Source organism: Tenebrio molitor, chromosome 4 (assembly GCF_963966145.1).
Source record: "Tenebrio molitor chromosome 4, icTenMoli1.1, whole genome shotgun sequence".
NCBI classification, from domain to species: domain Eukaryota; kingdom Metazoa; phylum Arthropoda; class Insecta; order Coleoptera; family Tenebrionidae; genus Tenebrio; species Tenebrio molitor.
This window is the reverse complement of record NC_091049.1, coordinates 10709687-10722322: the sequence shown is the minus strand read 5'-3', so window position 1 is coordinate 10722322 and position 12636 is coordinate 10709687. Positions and strand designations below refer to the sequence as shown.

General features: G+C 33.6%; 1 protein-coding gene across 3 annotated transcripts in view; it reads left to right on the top strand.

Moving 5' to 3' along the window:
* The first annotated feature begins 1453 nt into the window (after positions 1–1453).
* Positions 1454–12636, top strand: part of Nep3 (Neprilysin 3) — a 36983-nt gene continuing 25800 nt past the window's right edge. Inside the window, exon 1 of one of the 3 annotated variants that reach the window (XM_069044066.1) lies at positions 1454–1604. In XM_069044066.1, the coding sequence (XP_068900167.1) occupies positions 1593–1604 (12 nt within the window). In that variant the 5' untranslated portion in view covers positions 1454–1592. Of the gene's footprint in view, positions 1605–1857; positions 2113–2305; positions 2455–12636 lie in introns of those variants that run through there. The other 2 variants (XM_069044067.1, XM_069044065.1) reach the window with 2 other exon arrangements.

Here is a 12636-nt window from a genome sequence, read left to right as displayed (position 1 = left end):
AAATGTAACCTTTAGGAAATATGCTTTAAAACAAGGAAACCGCATTGGTGTACATTTTGTAAAATATGATATACAAGGGTGTATTTTTAAAATGTGCAGAAATTTTATCTACGAGGTTGTGGGACAACGTAGAAGACTAAAAGCAATTAACCTCACAATCAAAAATTAAATGTCATTTTATTTTTTGACACAGAATTTTTTAAATATTTTTTCCGAGTTCTACATGAAGCCAGTAGCTCGTGGTTAAAATTATGCTGGTTCATTCTGTATATCGGGTGTTTTTTAAAATTTCACCTCATAGTAGGCGTTGAAGAGTCGATTGTGAACCACTATACTGGTCAGTGGTGCCTTTCACAATCAACTCTTCAGCGCCTACTACGAGGTGAAATTTAAAAAAACGCCCGATACCTTCATAAATTGTGGATAATAGTAGTTTATTTAATGAGTTCGTCTGTAAATTGGGTTTTTTGGCCCAATTTACACAAGAACGAGTTGAATACAACGTTTTTTTGTTCGACGAGCCCCTTAAAGGCTCCAAATCGCTTAAAATCTTTAAAATTAGTTCGTTTTAACAAGTTGTGACATTTACCAAAATCCGTTCACACAGGAAAAAATTCTCAAATTCTGACAGTGTCGAACAAAAAAAACATGTTAATGAAAACTCAGAAAGCAGTATTATTCCGATCCGTTCTTGTTATATTGTTCGAATATTTTTTAATATGGAACAAGATAACAATGTAAGTCCTGTTACATTGGGTTTATCGCGAGCTGGGGCGATATTAAAGGGAGATCGATTTCAGATAATTTTAATTGCATTCAGCTTTTATAATACTTACGTGTTATCATTACCTTGATAATAATATTCGTAATGATAAATTAATCCTGAATACCATTTCACTAGAGACACCATTTTTATGTTTAAATGGACTTACACATCTGTTTGCGTCTAATTGGTTTGTTTCGTTTACATGTTCCGAATCTTTGTGTCAGATATTCTCCCTAATGGGCATTTCTTTTCATCGAACTTCGTACGTTGCAAATTTTGCCCATTGTCGCATATCTAGTTAACTTTCGCACTTAAAATGCGGATTATGTGGAAATGTCCCCTCAACTCGAATCTCTGTACAACAATAAAGAAGTAGATTAGCAAATAACAATACATTTAACAATAATAATACATAAGGAACAGGTATTTTAGTTATTTTCATTTTTATTTTTCGCTTGAATTTTTCATGGGTAAATCCCTCTGGAGTCTTGTTCGTGCCAGATCGGTTTATTATTTCGTTGGCATGTTAGTAACGAAGTTATTAATAACAAGGTTATTAAACTGTCAAAAGTCTGATGAAATGCGCCAATTCGATCGATAATCGTCGCACGCTGTCACTCGAACGCGCCTCGCTTTACGTAAACCCTCACCGTGTAAATCCACCAATCAATAATCGGCCACTAGAAGGACGTCTGGCGTCGCAAATTTTGAACGCAGGGCGTCGACATAGCGTTTTTACCTCCAGAACGGTCCAGTTTATTCGCGAACAAAACCGTATCAGTGCCAAATAGTTAGCTTGTGCGTGGATAATTCCTAGACGAACAGAATGAGTGTCAAGGTATGTCGTATTTGCATTTGAATTTGTGTACCGAAAACATTAAGACCGTTCTCAGAATATAACATCATCCATTAAGCCGCGTTCACATGCGCACGTGGCCTGCTTTGTTTATGAAAAACACCAATTGCATTCGGAGCGGAACACAAAACTCTGATATCTTATCTCTTTTATTTATTCTGTCGACAAGGGATATGCGTGCGCGTTATTCACCGCCGAAACATTAAAAACGGCAATCACGGACGTCCGATCTACAGTTTGATTCGCAGCCGACGAGAACTGAGAACATAACCTCAATCTTACGCGGGCGCCCCCTATCGAATTTCCCGTTTTGACGTCACAAGAACATGTGTTCTTAAATTAAAACGAGACGTAGCGCGGCGTTTATTAAACGATTTTAACATCAGTTGTGTTTTGACCGAGGTGGTCCAGGATCTGGCGCTGTTTGCTCTGGAATTGGTGTTTGTTTTTCATTTGTTTCCAAGTGACATTGTGTACTTTTAATACAGCCGTAAGTTTTTATGAGCTTCTATTAGGGGACGAAACGATTCTGTTTACATCGCCGCATTTATTATTGCAAACATTAATTGCGTCACTAGAAAGAGAGCATCGGTTAATAGACGTCGATTGTTTTTGTGTTTGATCTTTTTTTTATCGGATACGTAATAATTAAGACGGAGGTTTCCGGTGTGGTCATTCAATTTATTCGCAGTCGGCCTCGACTATCGCAAATACATAATTGCAATTCATAAATATATATTGAATACAATCATCGCATGGCAAGGGGTCAATTTACTTGATGGAAAACAAAAATATTAAAATACAAGTGCCTGTTGGTACAGGAAGTTCCCAAGTGAGTACACATTTTCATTTTTTCGAAATTTTTAAACGGTGCAACACATTTATGTTCATTTAGGTAATTCCCTAAAGCTTTTAAACATTCTGTGCTATTCCGGACACGGAATCTTGGCCACAACCGACTTTTAACTGACAAATATGTGTGAACTGGCCTTTATTGAATATAACCCAACTTTTGACTCGATAATGATTTTTAAATTGTCATTTATTAATGACAGTAATGTGAGTGAGTAATGAATGATCGGTTTACATCTTTTTGTTTTAGAAATGTCTAAAAAATGTTGGCCAAGATTCCGTGTCCAGAATAGTACTTTTCGGAAAACATTTTGAACACACTGAATACATTATTTAAAGTATCAGATGTTCATTTAAATTTATCCTCAAACTTGGCGTTGAAGAGTCGATTGTGAACATACCATTCGTCAGTCTGCAGAGTAAAAACAACAAACAACCTCGTGAGGTTAGATTTAAACAGCTGATCCGTGATTTATACCTAATCCGTGGTGTGTTCACAATCAACTCTTCAACGTTCACTTTGAGGATAAAATTAATGAACACCCGATATAATATTGAGAACATGACAGACTTGGCAAAGCACGAGGTTTATCTGCTTTGAGTACATAAACAAACAAATATAAACAGTTCAGGGATCAGACCCAAATATTTACGCGTTTTTGGGTTTTCCAATTGAAAAATTAAAAACAAATTGCTCTATCGCTCACAATATCAATTAATTTGCAAATGAAGGCTTATGGATTGTTTTTAATTTTTCCTGATTTATTGGACTCTTCTGGAATGATTTGCTCCGTTTTGATGGTGGATATGACTTTCTAGAATTCTCTGAATAGAATAGAAATGATGGAAAACTTTTAAGAATGCGAAGTACATACAAAGTGATCAAAAAGAAAACAAATCAAGAGTGCTACCTCACCTTTTGTTTTATCGAAACGTTGGTCTTACCTTGATCGAACGCTGATTTATACTTGCACATTCTAAAAAAAATGCTTTCTCCAATGGCAAAATCCATTTTACTACTTATTGTTGTAATTGTTGCTTACAATTACAGTAAATGTCTGTAAATTTTGTCGAAATTGAAAAGTTGTTTTCTAGGTTAACAACAGCACATCGTTGACGTTTCTTTGACATTTCAAAATCTGCTTACCAGTGGCGTCGCATTTGGCAATAAAGCTGGTAAATTATTTCTTCTTAGGGATGTAAAATGTTGCTCTTATTTATTTTATATATTTTCTCAATTATCAGATAATAATAAAATGCACAATTATAATTCCAACGTCTAAAATTCATAAGGTATGATTTATTATAAACTGGCGTTTGAGGCCTCAAATTGTTTACGCCGATGCATTGAACGCTTATTTACAAAGAATTCCGCTACGGCATGACCGATAATTTACAATGCCTGCTCTGATTTGTTTTCTTTTTGTATTATGTTGAAATATTCTGGAGGTATGGATATCAGTACACTAGTCTTTGAAGAGGTGGCTATTGCAAATAGATATATAATACAGCTCAGGAGTGTTATGAATGGCTTCGATTAGTTTGAATTCAGTTGGAATAAGAAGAAGCGCCTTTAAAAGTGATCCAGGTACAATTTTCCACCTTTTTCTACAAGTTATGTGGATGAAATCCCCAAAGAAAAAAAAAAAAAACCCGAACTGAAAATTTGAACGCGTAATTCTGGTTGGTAAATGGAAATTTATGGACATTATACATACTTAATCAAATCAATGAATCGCCTCATGAATAGATTTAAATTAAAATTACATTAGTTTCATTTAAATGGTGAAATGAAACTTTTTAGTAAGAGAACATTGTCCACTCAAATATTGGATAGTTTTGATTTTTTTGAACATTTGTGAGATCTTCTGGAACGTTTTCCACCACTCTGGAAACAATATCAATATTGTAGTGTTTTCGAACCTCCTGGAATCCTGTTGAAGTCTTACGAAGAACTTTGAATAAGTTTTGGAATGGTGTCCGACAATATTATAGTGTGTTCTTAAATCTTTTGGGATATTGTTGAAGTTTCTGTGGATGATTTTGGAACAATCCAGTGACTGATTTATTATCTCTGACGTTGACGGACTATTTGTCAACAAATACTCACTTCTTGACAGTAACATATGTGAAATGTGGTTGATGACCCTTTTTCTTCTTGAATTAAAAAAAGGATAAAATCGAGATCTTAGAAGTAATAAAATACGTCTGTTAAAGCAAATTTGCACATTTCTTATAATCGTTAAGAACTAAATAGTCTAAAGTAAACTTGCGCCTTGCACCGGATTCTTGTGACCACAAAACATTCATTTGGTGAGCGATATGATTGACCACAATGAACGAGTCATGGTGGGTTTTCTTATAGTTTAGAAAAATGTTGCACAACCAGTTATTAGGATCTAAAGATCGCTACCTGATGGATATTGAAAGTGTTAACGCCAGATCAGAAGCGCATTTAATAAAAAAAAAGATCAACAAAATGCAGCAAGAGGTCTTTCTGCAAATCAAACTTTATAATAAGTTTTTTAATTGGTTTTAGCTCGTAGAACCAGTAAATTCATGCCATTGAACCCTTAGTGTTCGGAAGTTTGACCACGTGTTCATGTTTGGAGAACATGTGCACGTCAATGAATGCAACATTTTTCTCACTCTCTATTAACTATATCAGGTTCTTAAAAGAATGACAAATGGCAAAGATCGTACCTCATTGTGAAATAGGCTCCGGCGTATATACATGGTAATTATACCTAAATGATTGTCCCATCGCAGTTGGTGTTGAAAAATGAAAATCCACACAAATTTTGGATGTGCCGCAGCCTCGCAACATAGTATATTTTTTCCTGGTAGGCGGTTGTGGGCGTCATTTACGAAATCCTGCAACGAAATGCGACCTTCCAATTGGTTAGTGGAATAGAGTGTAACCAATAGGGAGGTCGCATTTCGTTTCAGGATTCTGTAAATGGCACGCGCAACCGCCTACCAGGAAAAAAATACTATAGTAGACAGTTTTTCACAACTGCCAGGAGCGCCACCTATCAGCGATATTAGTTTCACTCATGTTATGAGGCTTGCGGCACATTCAACTACGTCACCAACGCCTACTGCGATGGGACAATTATTTATAATGACCCTGTAGTTCTGTGCAACTAAAGCCACATCCCTTTTTTTATTACCACATCTTTTACCGACCACACTTTAGTAACATCTCAACATCTTTCTTCCCAATGGTGTGATTTCTGGGCAAACCTAAGCATAAAATACAGTAGCCAAATATATCGGGTGTTCATTTAAATTTATCCTAAAAGTTGGCGTTGAAGAGTCGATTGTGAAAGCACCACTCGTCAGTCTGCAGAATATAAACACAAACATCGCAAAAAGTGAGGTTAGATTTAAACAGCTGATCCGTGATCTGTGATCCGGCGTAAGTGCAGTCCAGAGATCTCGATTGATCAACCTATCGTCAAAAAATTGCCTAAAATAACGAAGCGTCTCCCGTGTTGTAGTTCCGTCTTGTTGAAAATATCCCTGAGTCAGCTGGAGTTGATTGATGAAAACATCAGTAATGTTGTTCCGGTACCTTCCAGCTGTTATTAAATCATCAAGATCCTTGCGAACAATTCTTTGACCAGTTGACACTGATAAGTTGATAACTTAGTCTGTTGCGACAGTTGCCTGGTAGATAACTGGGGTTCGTCTTCTATTTGACGTTGGACAGTGTCAATATTTTTCTCAGTACGAACCTTAGGTCGACACCACCTCCAGGCTTCCGCTGAACACTGCCACTTTCTCGAAATGTGTTAACTGTGTGACTATTGGGAAATTAAGATTCAATCATGAATACCTTTTCTTCAGGCGTGAAAACCATTTTCACAGATAAAATTTTGCGAACAAAATTATTATGGCGATTAATGACGTTTCTGACAGATCACTTATTATTTGACAAGCTGAGCCATACGTTTTTAATGCTTTGGTTTTCATGTCCTACTTGACCAGACATTTTTTGAAACATACGGTATAAAGTCCAATTATTGATTACCATTGGTCCACCAAACAACATTGACAGAGTTACCTTCTAGTACTTTTGGCTTTTTATCCTACAACCTCGTAGGTAAAATTTCGGCACATTTTAAAAATACACCCTGTATATCATGTTTTATAAAATGTACGCCAATGCGAAGTAACCTATAGCAAATATGCTTTAAAACAAGGAAACCGCATTGGTGTACGTTTTATAAAATATGGTATACAGGGTGTATTTTTAAAATGTGCCGAAATTTTACCTACTAGGTTGTTTGACAACGTAGAAAACTAAAAGCAATTTAAAAAAATGTAGCTCAAAAAATAAATGTCATTTTATTTTTTGACATAGAATTTTTTAGATATTTTTACCGAGTTTTGCATGAAGCCAGTAGCTCGTGGTTGAAATATCTGTACAACTTTCCATAACACTCTGTATATTCCACTTATATCGTAAATAACAAGTTTCAAACTAATTTCTTTTGGTTATCCCACAACATGTTCGCGTATGGTTAAATAGTTCATCAATACTTTTCTCTCCGAGTGTAACAGACGTTCGCGATGACGTATTCTGGTTGCACGTGAGCAGTGGGCGACACAGAGGGCGCCTTTGACAACGAAATGCTTTACAGCGTTTCCCTGGGAACAGCACGTTCATCAAGTTATGTGATCTCCGGACACATTTTATTAGGTCCATGTGTGAAACGTATTCACTCGAGGTCGAGATCCAGCTTTGTTTTACAACTTTTAGATGTACATATGTATATGCGCTGGCAGCAAAAAGAAAAAAACTTCCTACAGAGTGATCACAAAAAAACGCCCCAGCTTATATCTTTCTTATTTGAAATCCGATTTCAACAAGCCGTACATCAAATTAAAGGGTTCAAAGAGTACTATAAACTGGATATAAAATGTTGCCCTTAGCAACCCTATCTTACAAGGAACAAGGGTCAACTTAAATTTTTTAAATAGCAACATATAATTTTTTTGGTACAGTTAGATTCATTATGTTTTTCTGGGTTAAAAAATATAGCACACCCTGTATATTTCAATGTTATTCTAACATAAGAAATAAATAAAATTCAATTACAAATCATTAGGAATAAGTATAACTTTATTCGTAACAGGCCATGAATTACTTAAGATATTCTTGTAGCCATGGAAACACAAAAAAATAAACAATTATTTTGAAAATAAACTTTATTTGTCGTGATTTTTGTTTAATTTTTTTTCTCCAATTTCGTGTTGTGAAATAAAATGAACAATAATGAAATTGTGGATATGTTGCAAGCAGATTTCGGAAATAATAGAAATTACTACTTGCAGAGAAACGCCACCTGAAAGCCTTCTGAATGCCACGCGAAGTGTCTCGAACAAAATGGTGCTCAATTTGAACAGATCAGTTGAAAAAAATTATTGTTATTTTTATTGTTTGTATTACTTAATAAATATTGTTTCCATGACTACAAAAATGTCTTCATAAGTAATTCATAGCCTGTTACGAATAAAGTTCTACTTATTCTTATTAGAATTAGAAATTAGAATGACATTTAAATATACAGGGTGTGCTATAATTTTGAACTAAAAAAAACATAGTGAATTTAACTGTACCAAAAAAATCGTATGTTGTCATTAAAAAAAATAAAGTTGACCCTTGACTCTTGCAAGGGAGGGTTGCTAAGGGCAATATTTTATATTCAGTTTATAGTACTTTTTAAACCCTTTAATTTGATGTATTACTCGTTGAAATCGGATGTCAAATAAGAAAGATATAAGCTGGGGCATTTTTTTGTGATCACTCTGTATAAGAAAAAAAAATTATTATACCTAAAGCTTTCAGGGTTGCTTAGGTAACAAGAACCTACATTTTGAAAAATGGTAAATAATTAAATAGGCATTTATTCACAATTTATGATAGCAACGAAACAACAACAATTGACCATTTCTATATCAATGATTAATGACACAGATTACTTCGGAAAAGGTATTTCAATGTAACTTTTTTTGTTATAATTTTCAGATTCTAGTGCAGGTATAATAAAAAAATAGCGTATGATACACGTTTATAAGGGCTTTAAAGCACTTGCGACGTTAAAAGCACTCCGCTACGCGTCGTGCTCTTAAACTCGTCGCGCGGGCTTTAAAGGCTTCCTTATAAACTTGTATCATAATATACTATAATAGTAAATTTGTATGACTACTACTCTTAAAAATCGACCAGTGCCTCATGAAACTACAGTAACTGCAAAGGCACTAGAAAGGCTCACGCCGATTTATAATTTCTATAATCTGTCAGTGGTAAAACATGAGATTTTAATCTAGATATTTCATTAGAGACAACGCAGATGATAAATTTTTGTTAATGTGGAAAAGTAGGTCACATTTTATGTAATAAAATTTTTGAATTAATGTCAAATATTGTTTTGAATTTATAAAAATCTAAATTTAGAATTGAGATAATAGAAGATGTTCAAACTGATCTTCATTTCTTATTCTCGAAGCAAATATCTAAGGGCATCCATTGCTGAAAACAAACGTGTTCAATCATGTCTCGATTAAACATAAACAAATGTCTTTCGTGTCAAACGGCGGGAAATTCAAACTTTACACTGTTCTAAACGGTTCCATTTTTCCAACGCCTACTCAGCCCAGGAATTTATTTGAACGCGCGATACTATGACATAGTTGCCAAGTCCAGTTCTAATTTTTTAACTGTCACGTGCACAGTAACAATGTATTTTCCACGTATAAGGCTTAAATATTTTTAAAACAGCTTCATAAGTTCTTTTTAGTTAAGTACAAAAGTAATATTAGCAACTTTAACATTTATTTTTAGCAGTGGTAAATACATACATAGTCTATTATTTAACTTGTAAATGATTTTAAAAAAAGAAAATTAAGACATTATTTATATTTAAAAAAAACTTACAGAACGATCTCTTGCTTTGCCAATGTTTACTTTTCTTCTTTCGTTCTATTTAAGTAAAGCGCTAAATAAATAAAATAATTATACATATTTTACTTAAACCAATACTTCTGATTACAGCTGGTTACTTATTTTGCTGCTTTGTGTAACTTATAACATATTTTTGATTATAACAACATAATTTTTCTCTTCTAATTATTTTGAGTGCTCATTCAATTTACTGATGAAGTTTATCGAATGACACAAGATATTAATGAGTTTCAGTAACCAATTTTATCAATTAATCTTCAAACTTCCTGACTACGTCAATTTTATTCCTATTTTTTAATACTAACACATTTTCTTAGAAATATTTTTTTCTACTCCTATTGTATAATGGTGTAATTATTATTAAAGTTTTCATAAAGGATTCATTACTCACGGCCTGTTGAATAATAATTTTAAACCTCACTGCAAATATCAAAGCAACTAGTTTATAAAGTCTAACCGCAAATTTTAATGCAATGGTATCAAGTGTGCAAAATAATAATTTTAAAACGTCAGTTTCAGTTTGTCTAATAATGAAACTTATTTTTCTCTCCATAGTCGTAGAAAAAGTATAGTGTTCTACTCGCGGATAATGGCTATTACTCGCTCGGATGAATTACGCCACTCGCCTTCGGCTCACGTCACAATTATCATTATCGGGTCGTTGAATAATATTCTATTTATTTTATTAAATAAAAACAAATTACTATATTGCAATGTTTAAAGCAGATATACGGAGTGATCAAGAATGACTGAGTCTGTTGGTAACAATGAAATTTGGCAAATTTAAAATTTACCAACGAAGGTTAATTTTTGTAATAGTATAAACATAACCTGCATAACCAAGAATGTTTTTAATGTCATCTCAAGTTAAAAAATCCGGTCAGTGCGTGGTCAGTGCCAATTACTAGACAAAAATCACCAGTATTTTCAATTGTTTCATTGCCAACAGACTCAGTCATTGTTGATCACGCTGTACTACCTTTTGGCTGTGTTTCACTCACATTAGTGTTAATATTTTGTGGTTATTAATTCACTCAAAATGTCTAACCAAAGTGAGACTTTCAACAGTAAAGAAGATTTGAACAATATTATCGTTAATTTCGTCTGAAACGAAAACCACGTTAGTCATGTACTAATCACAAAGGTTTTGATACTCTAGGGGCTCCCCCCCTTTAGAAATATAGGTATTAAAAATATCAGAAATCCTACATCAATCGGGGGCAAACTCGATCCATCAGGGGCCGCAGAAGATCTCAAAAATAGTTCTCTCGAAATTATTTATTTCTATACAGAAAAAAATATGCCACAAAATTGCAGGGTGTAAAATTTACTAAAAAAGAAGGGTTGTAAACTTTTTACTACTGAATACGTTTAAACTTTATTTACCGCGTATATTACGTATACGCGTATCTGTTTCCACACTACTAAGTACCTAATCAAGTTTAATCAAGTTTAAATATGGAAAAATTAGAGACTTTGCAGCATATTGCCGACGATAAAAAATTGTTTGTTAGCTCCCGTTTTTCCTAGATTTTAAAAGTTGGTTATACCATAATCGCCAACTTTTAACCCAAACCCAGAAGAGCAGATTTGTAAATATTTACTTAGAGCTAAAACCGTTCTTCAAATGTTGTGTCGAGGAATGTTGGTAATTTTCGCGAATGTTCCTGAATGCTCATTTATCAAATGCCCTATCTTCACTATCTATATTTGTTACTCATGGACAAACATAATTTACGCACCATCGGAAATGAAAATGTTTGTTTATAATATTTTTATTAGAAAAGACGTCGGTGAGAGTAAATATTTTGTGTAATTTTAAGTGTTTACAAAAACATATTAAACTAAAACATGATTAAGTATTTAAAAAATTTTAAGTTTTATTTACGTTTTTCAAAACGGCTTATGGTATATGAATATACGAACGACGAATCACTTGACTGATCATCTGATTATGAAAAGCATTCAGAGAAACAAGCCGCAAATGTTCGCGAACATGTTCATGGCGATTATTTGTTCCCTTTGATGTGTGTTGGGTGACCGACTTTAGACAGAACAGTGTTCGCTATACACGACAAATATTCATCCACGAAGACGATTATTCTGTCCACTATTAGTCATAGTGAAGATCGAATTAGCACATATGCAATAAAATTTGCATTTGATAAAATAGGTATATGCACATTAGCAAAAATTAATAATTAATGTCGTAAAAACGTTAAATGCGGCTTTATTAACAACCGACAGCTGACATTGAAGCTTTTACTTTTAATCCACTTATTTTAAAGAAATTTATGTTTATTGAATATTTATGTGGGTATTAAATATGCAACACGATTTTCTTCCCTATTACTTAATCAGGTTGTTGTTAAAGGTGCCGTGAGATCGAAAAAAAAAATTAGAGTAGGCGCTGACCAAACATTTCAGTTGACAATTCGTGAGATTTCAATTAACAGATGTCAGTCATACAGTCTTAAAAGTTAGGTTAGTGATTTTGATAAATGTAGGATTTGCGGAACTGAAGGGGAAACCATTGAACACATCATTTCTTCTTGCACTGTTTTGGCTCAAAGCGAATATAAAAAACGTCATGATATATTCGCAAAAATTATACACATGAATTTAGCAGTTAAATTCAATTTATTAAAGGATACACAACCACATTACATTTATAAACCAGAAAGTTGTTTAGAAAATGACAATTACAAATTATATTTTGATCGCACAGTTTTAACTGACATTCACATTCAGCATAACAGACCAGACATTATTATTTTAAATAAACAACAAAAGCAAGCATATCTTTTAGATATAGCTGTTCCAAATTCACACAATATAACACAAACATATAATACAAAAATTAATAAATATTTAGAGCTGTCCGTTGCAATGAGAAATCTTTGGTGTTTAGAAAAAATTTCGATTTTACCACTTGTAATTTCAGCAACGGGAATAGTACCGCAATCTCTTTTTAAAAATTTAAAAATTCTGGATTTAGATAACACATTGGTAGTTGAAATTCAAAAAGGTATATTATTATACTCATGTCACATCGTGAGGAAGTTCCTTAACATTGACACAGAACATAATACACAACAAAGTCAAAATGCGGAGGCGAGACGCCGGTAATTATGTTGATAAGCACTGCACTATTACTTGATAGTAATATCCGTAATAGTGTATGTACTC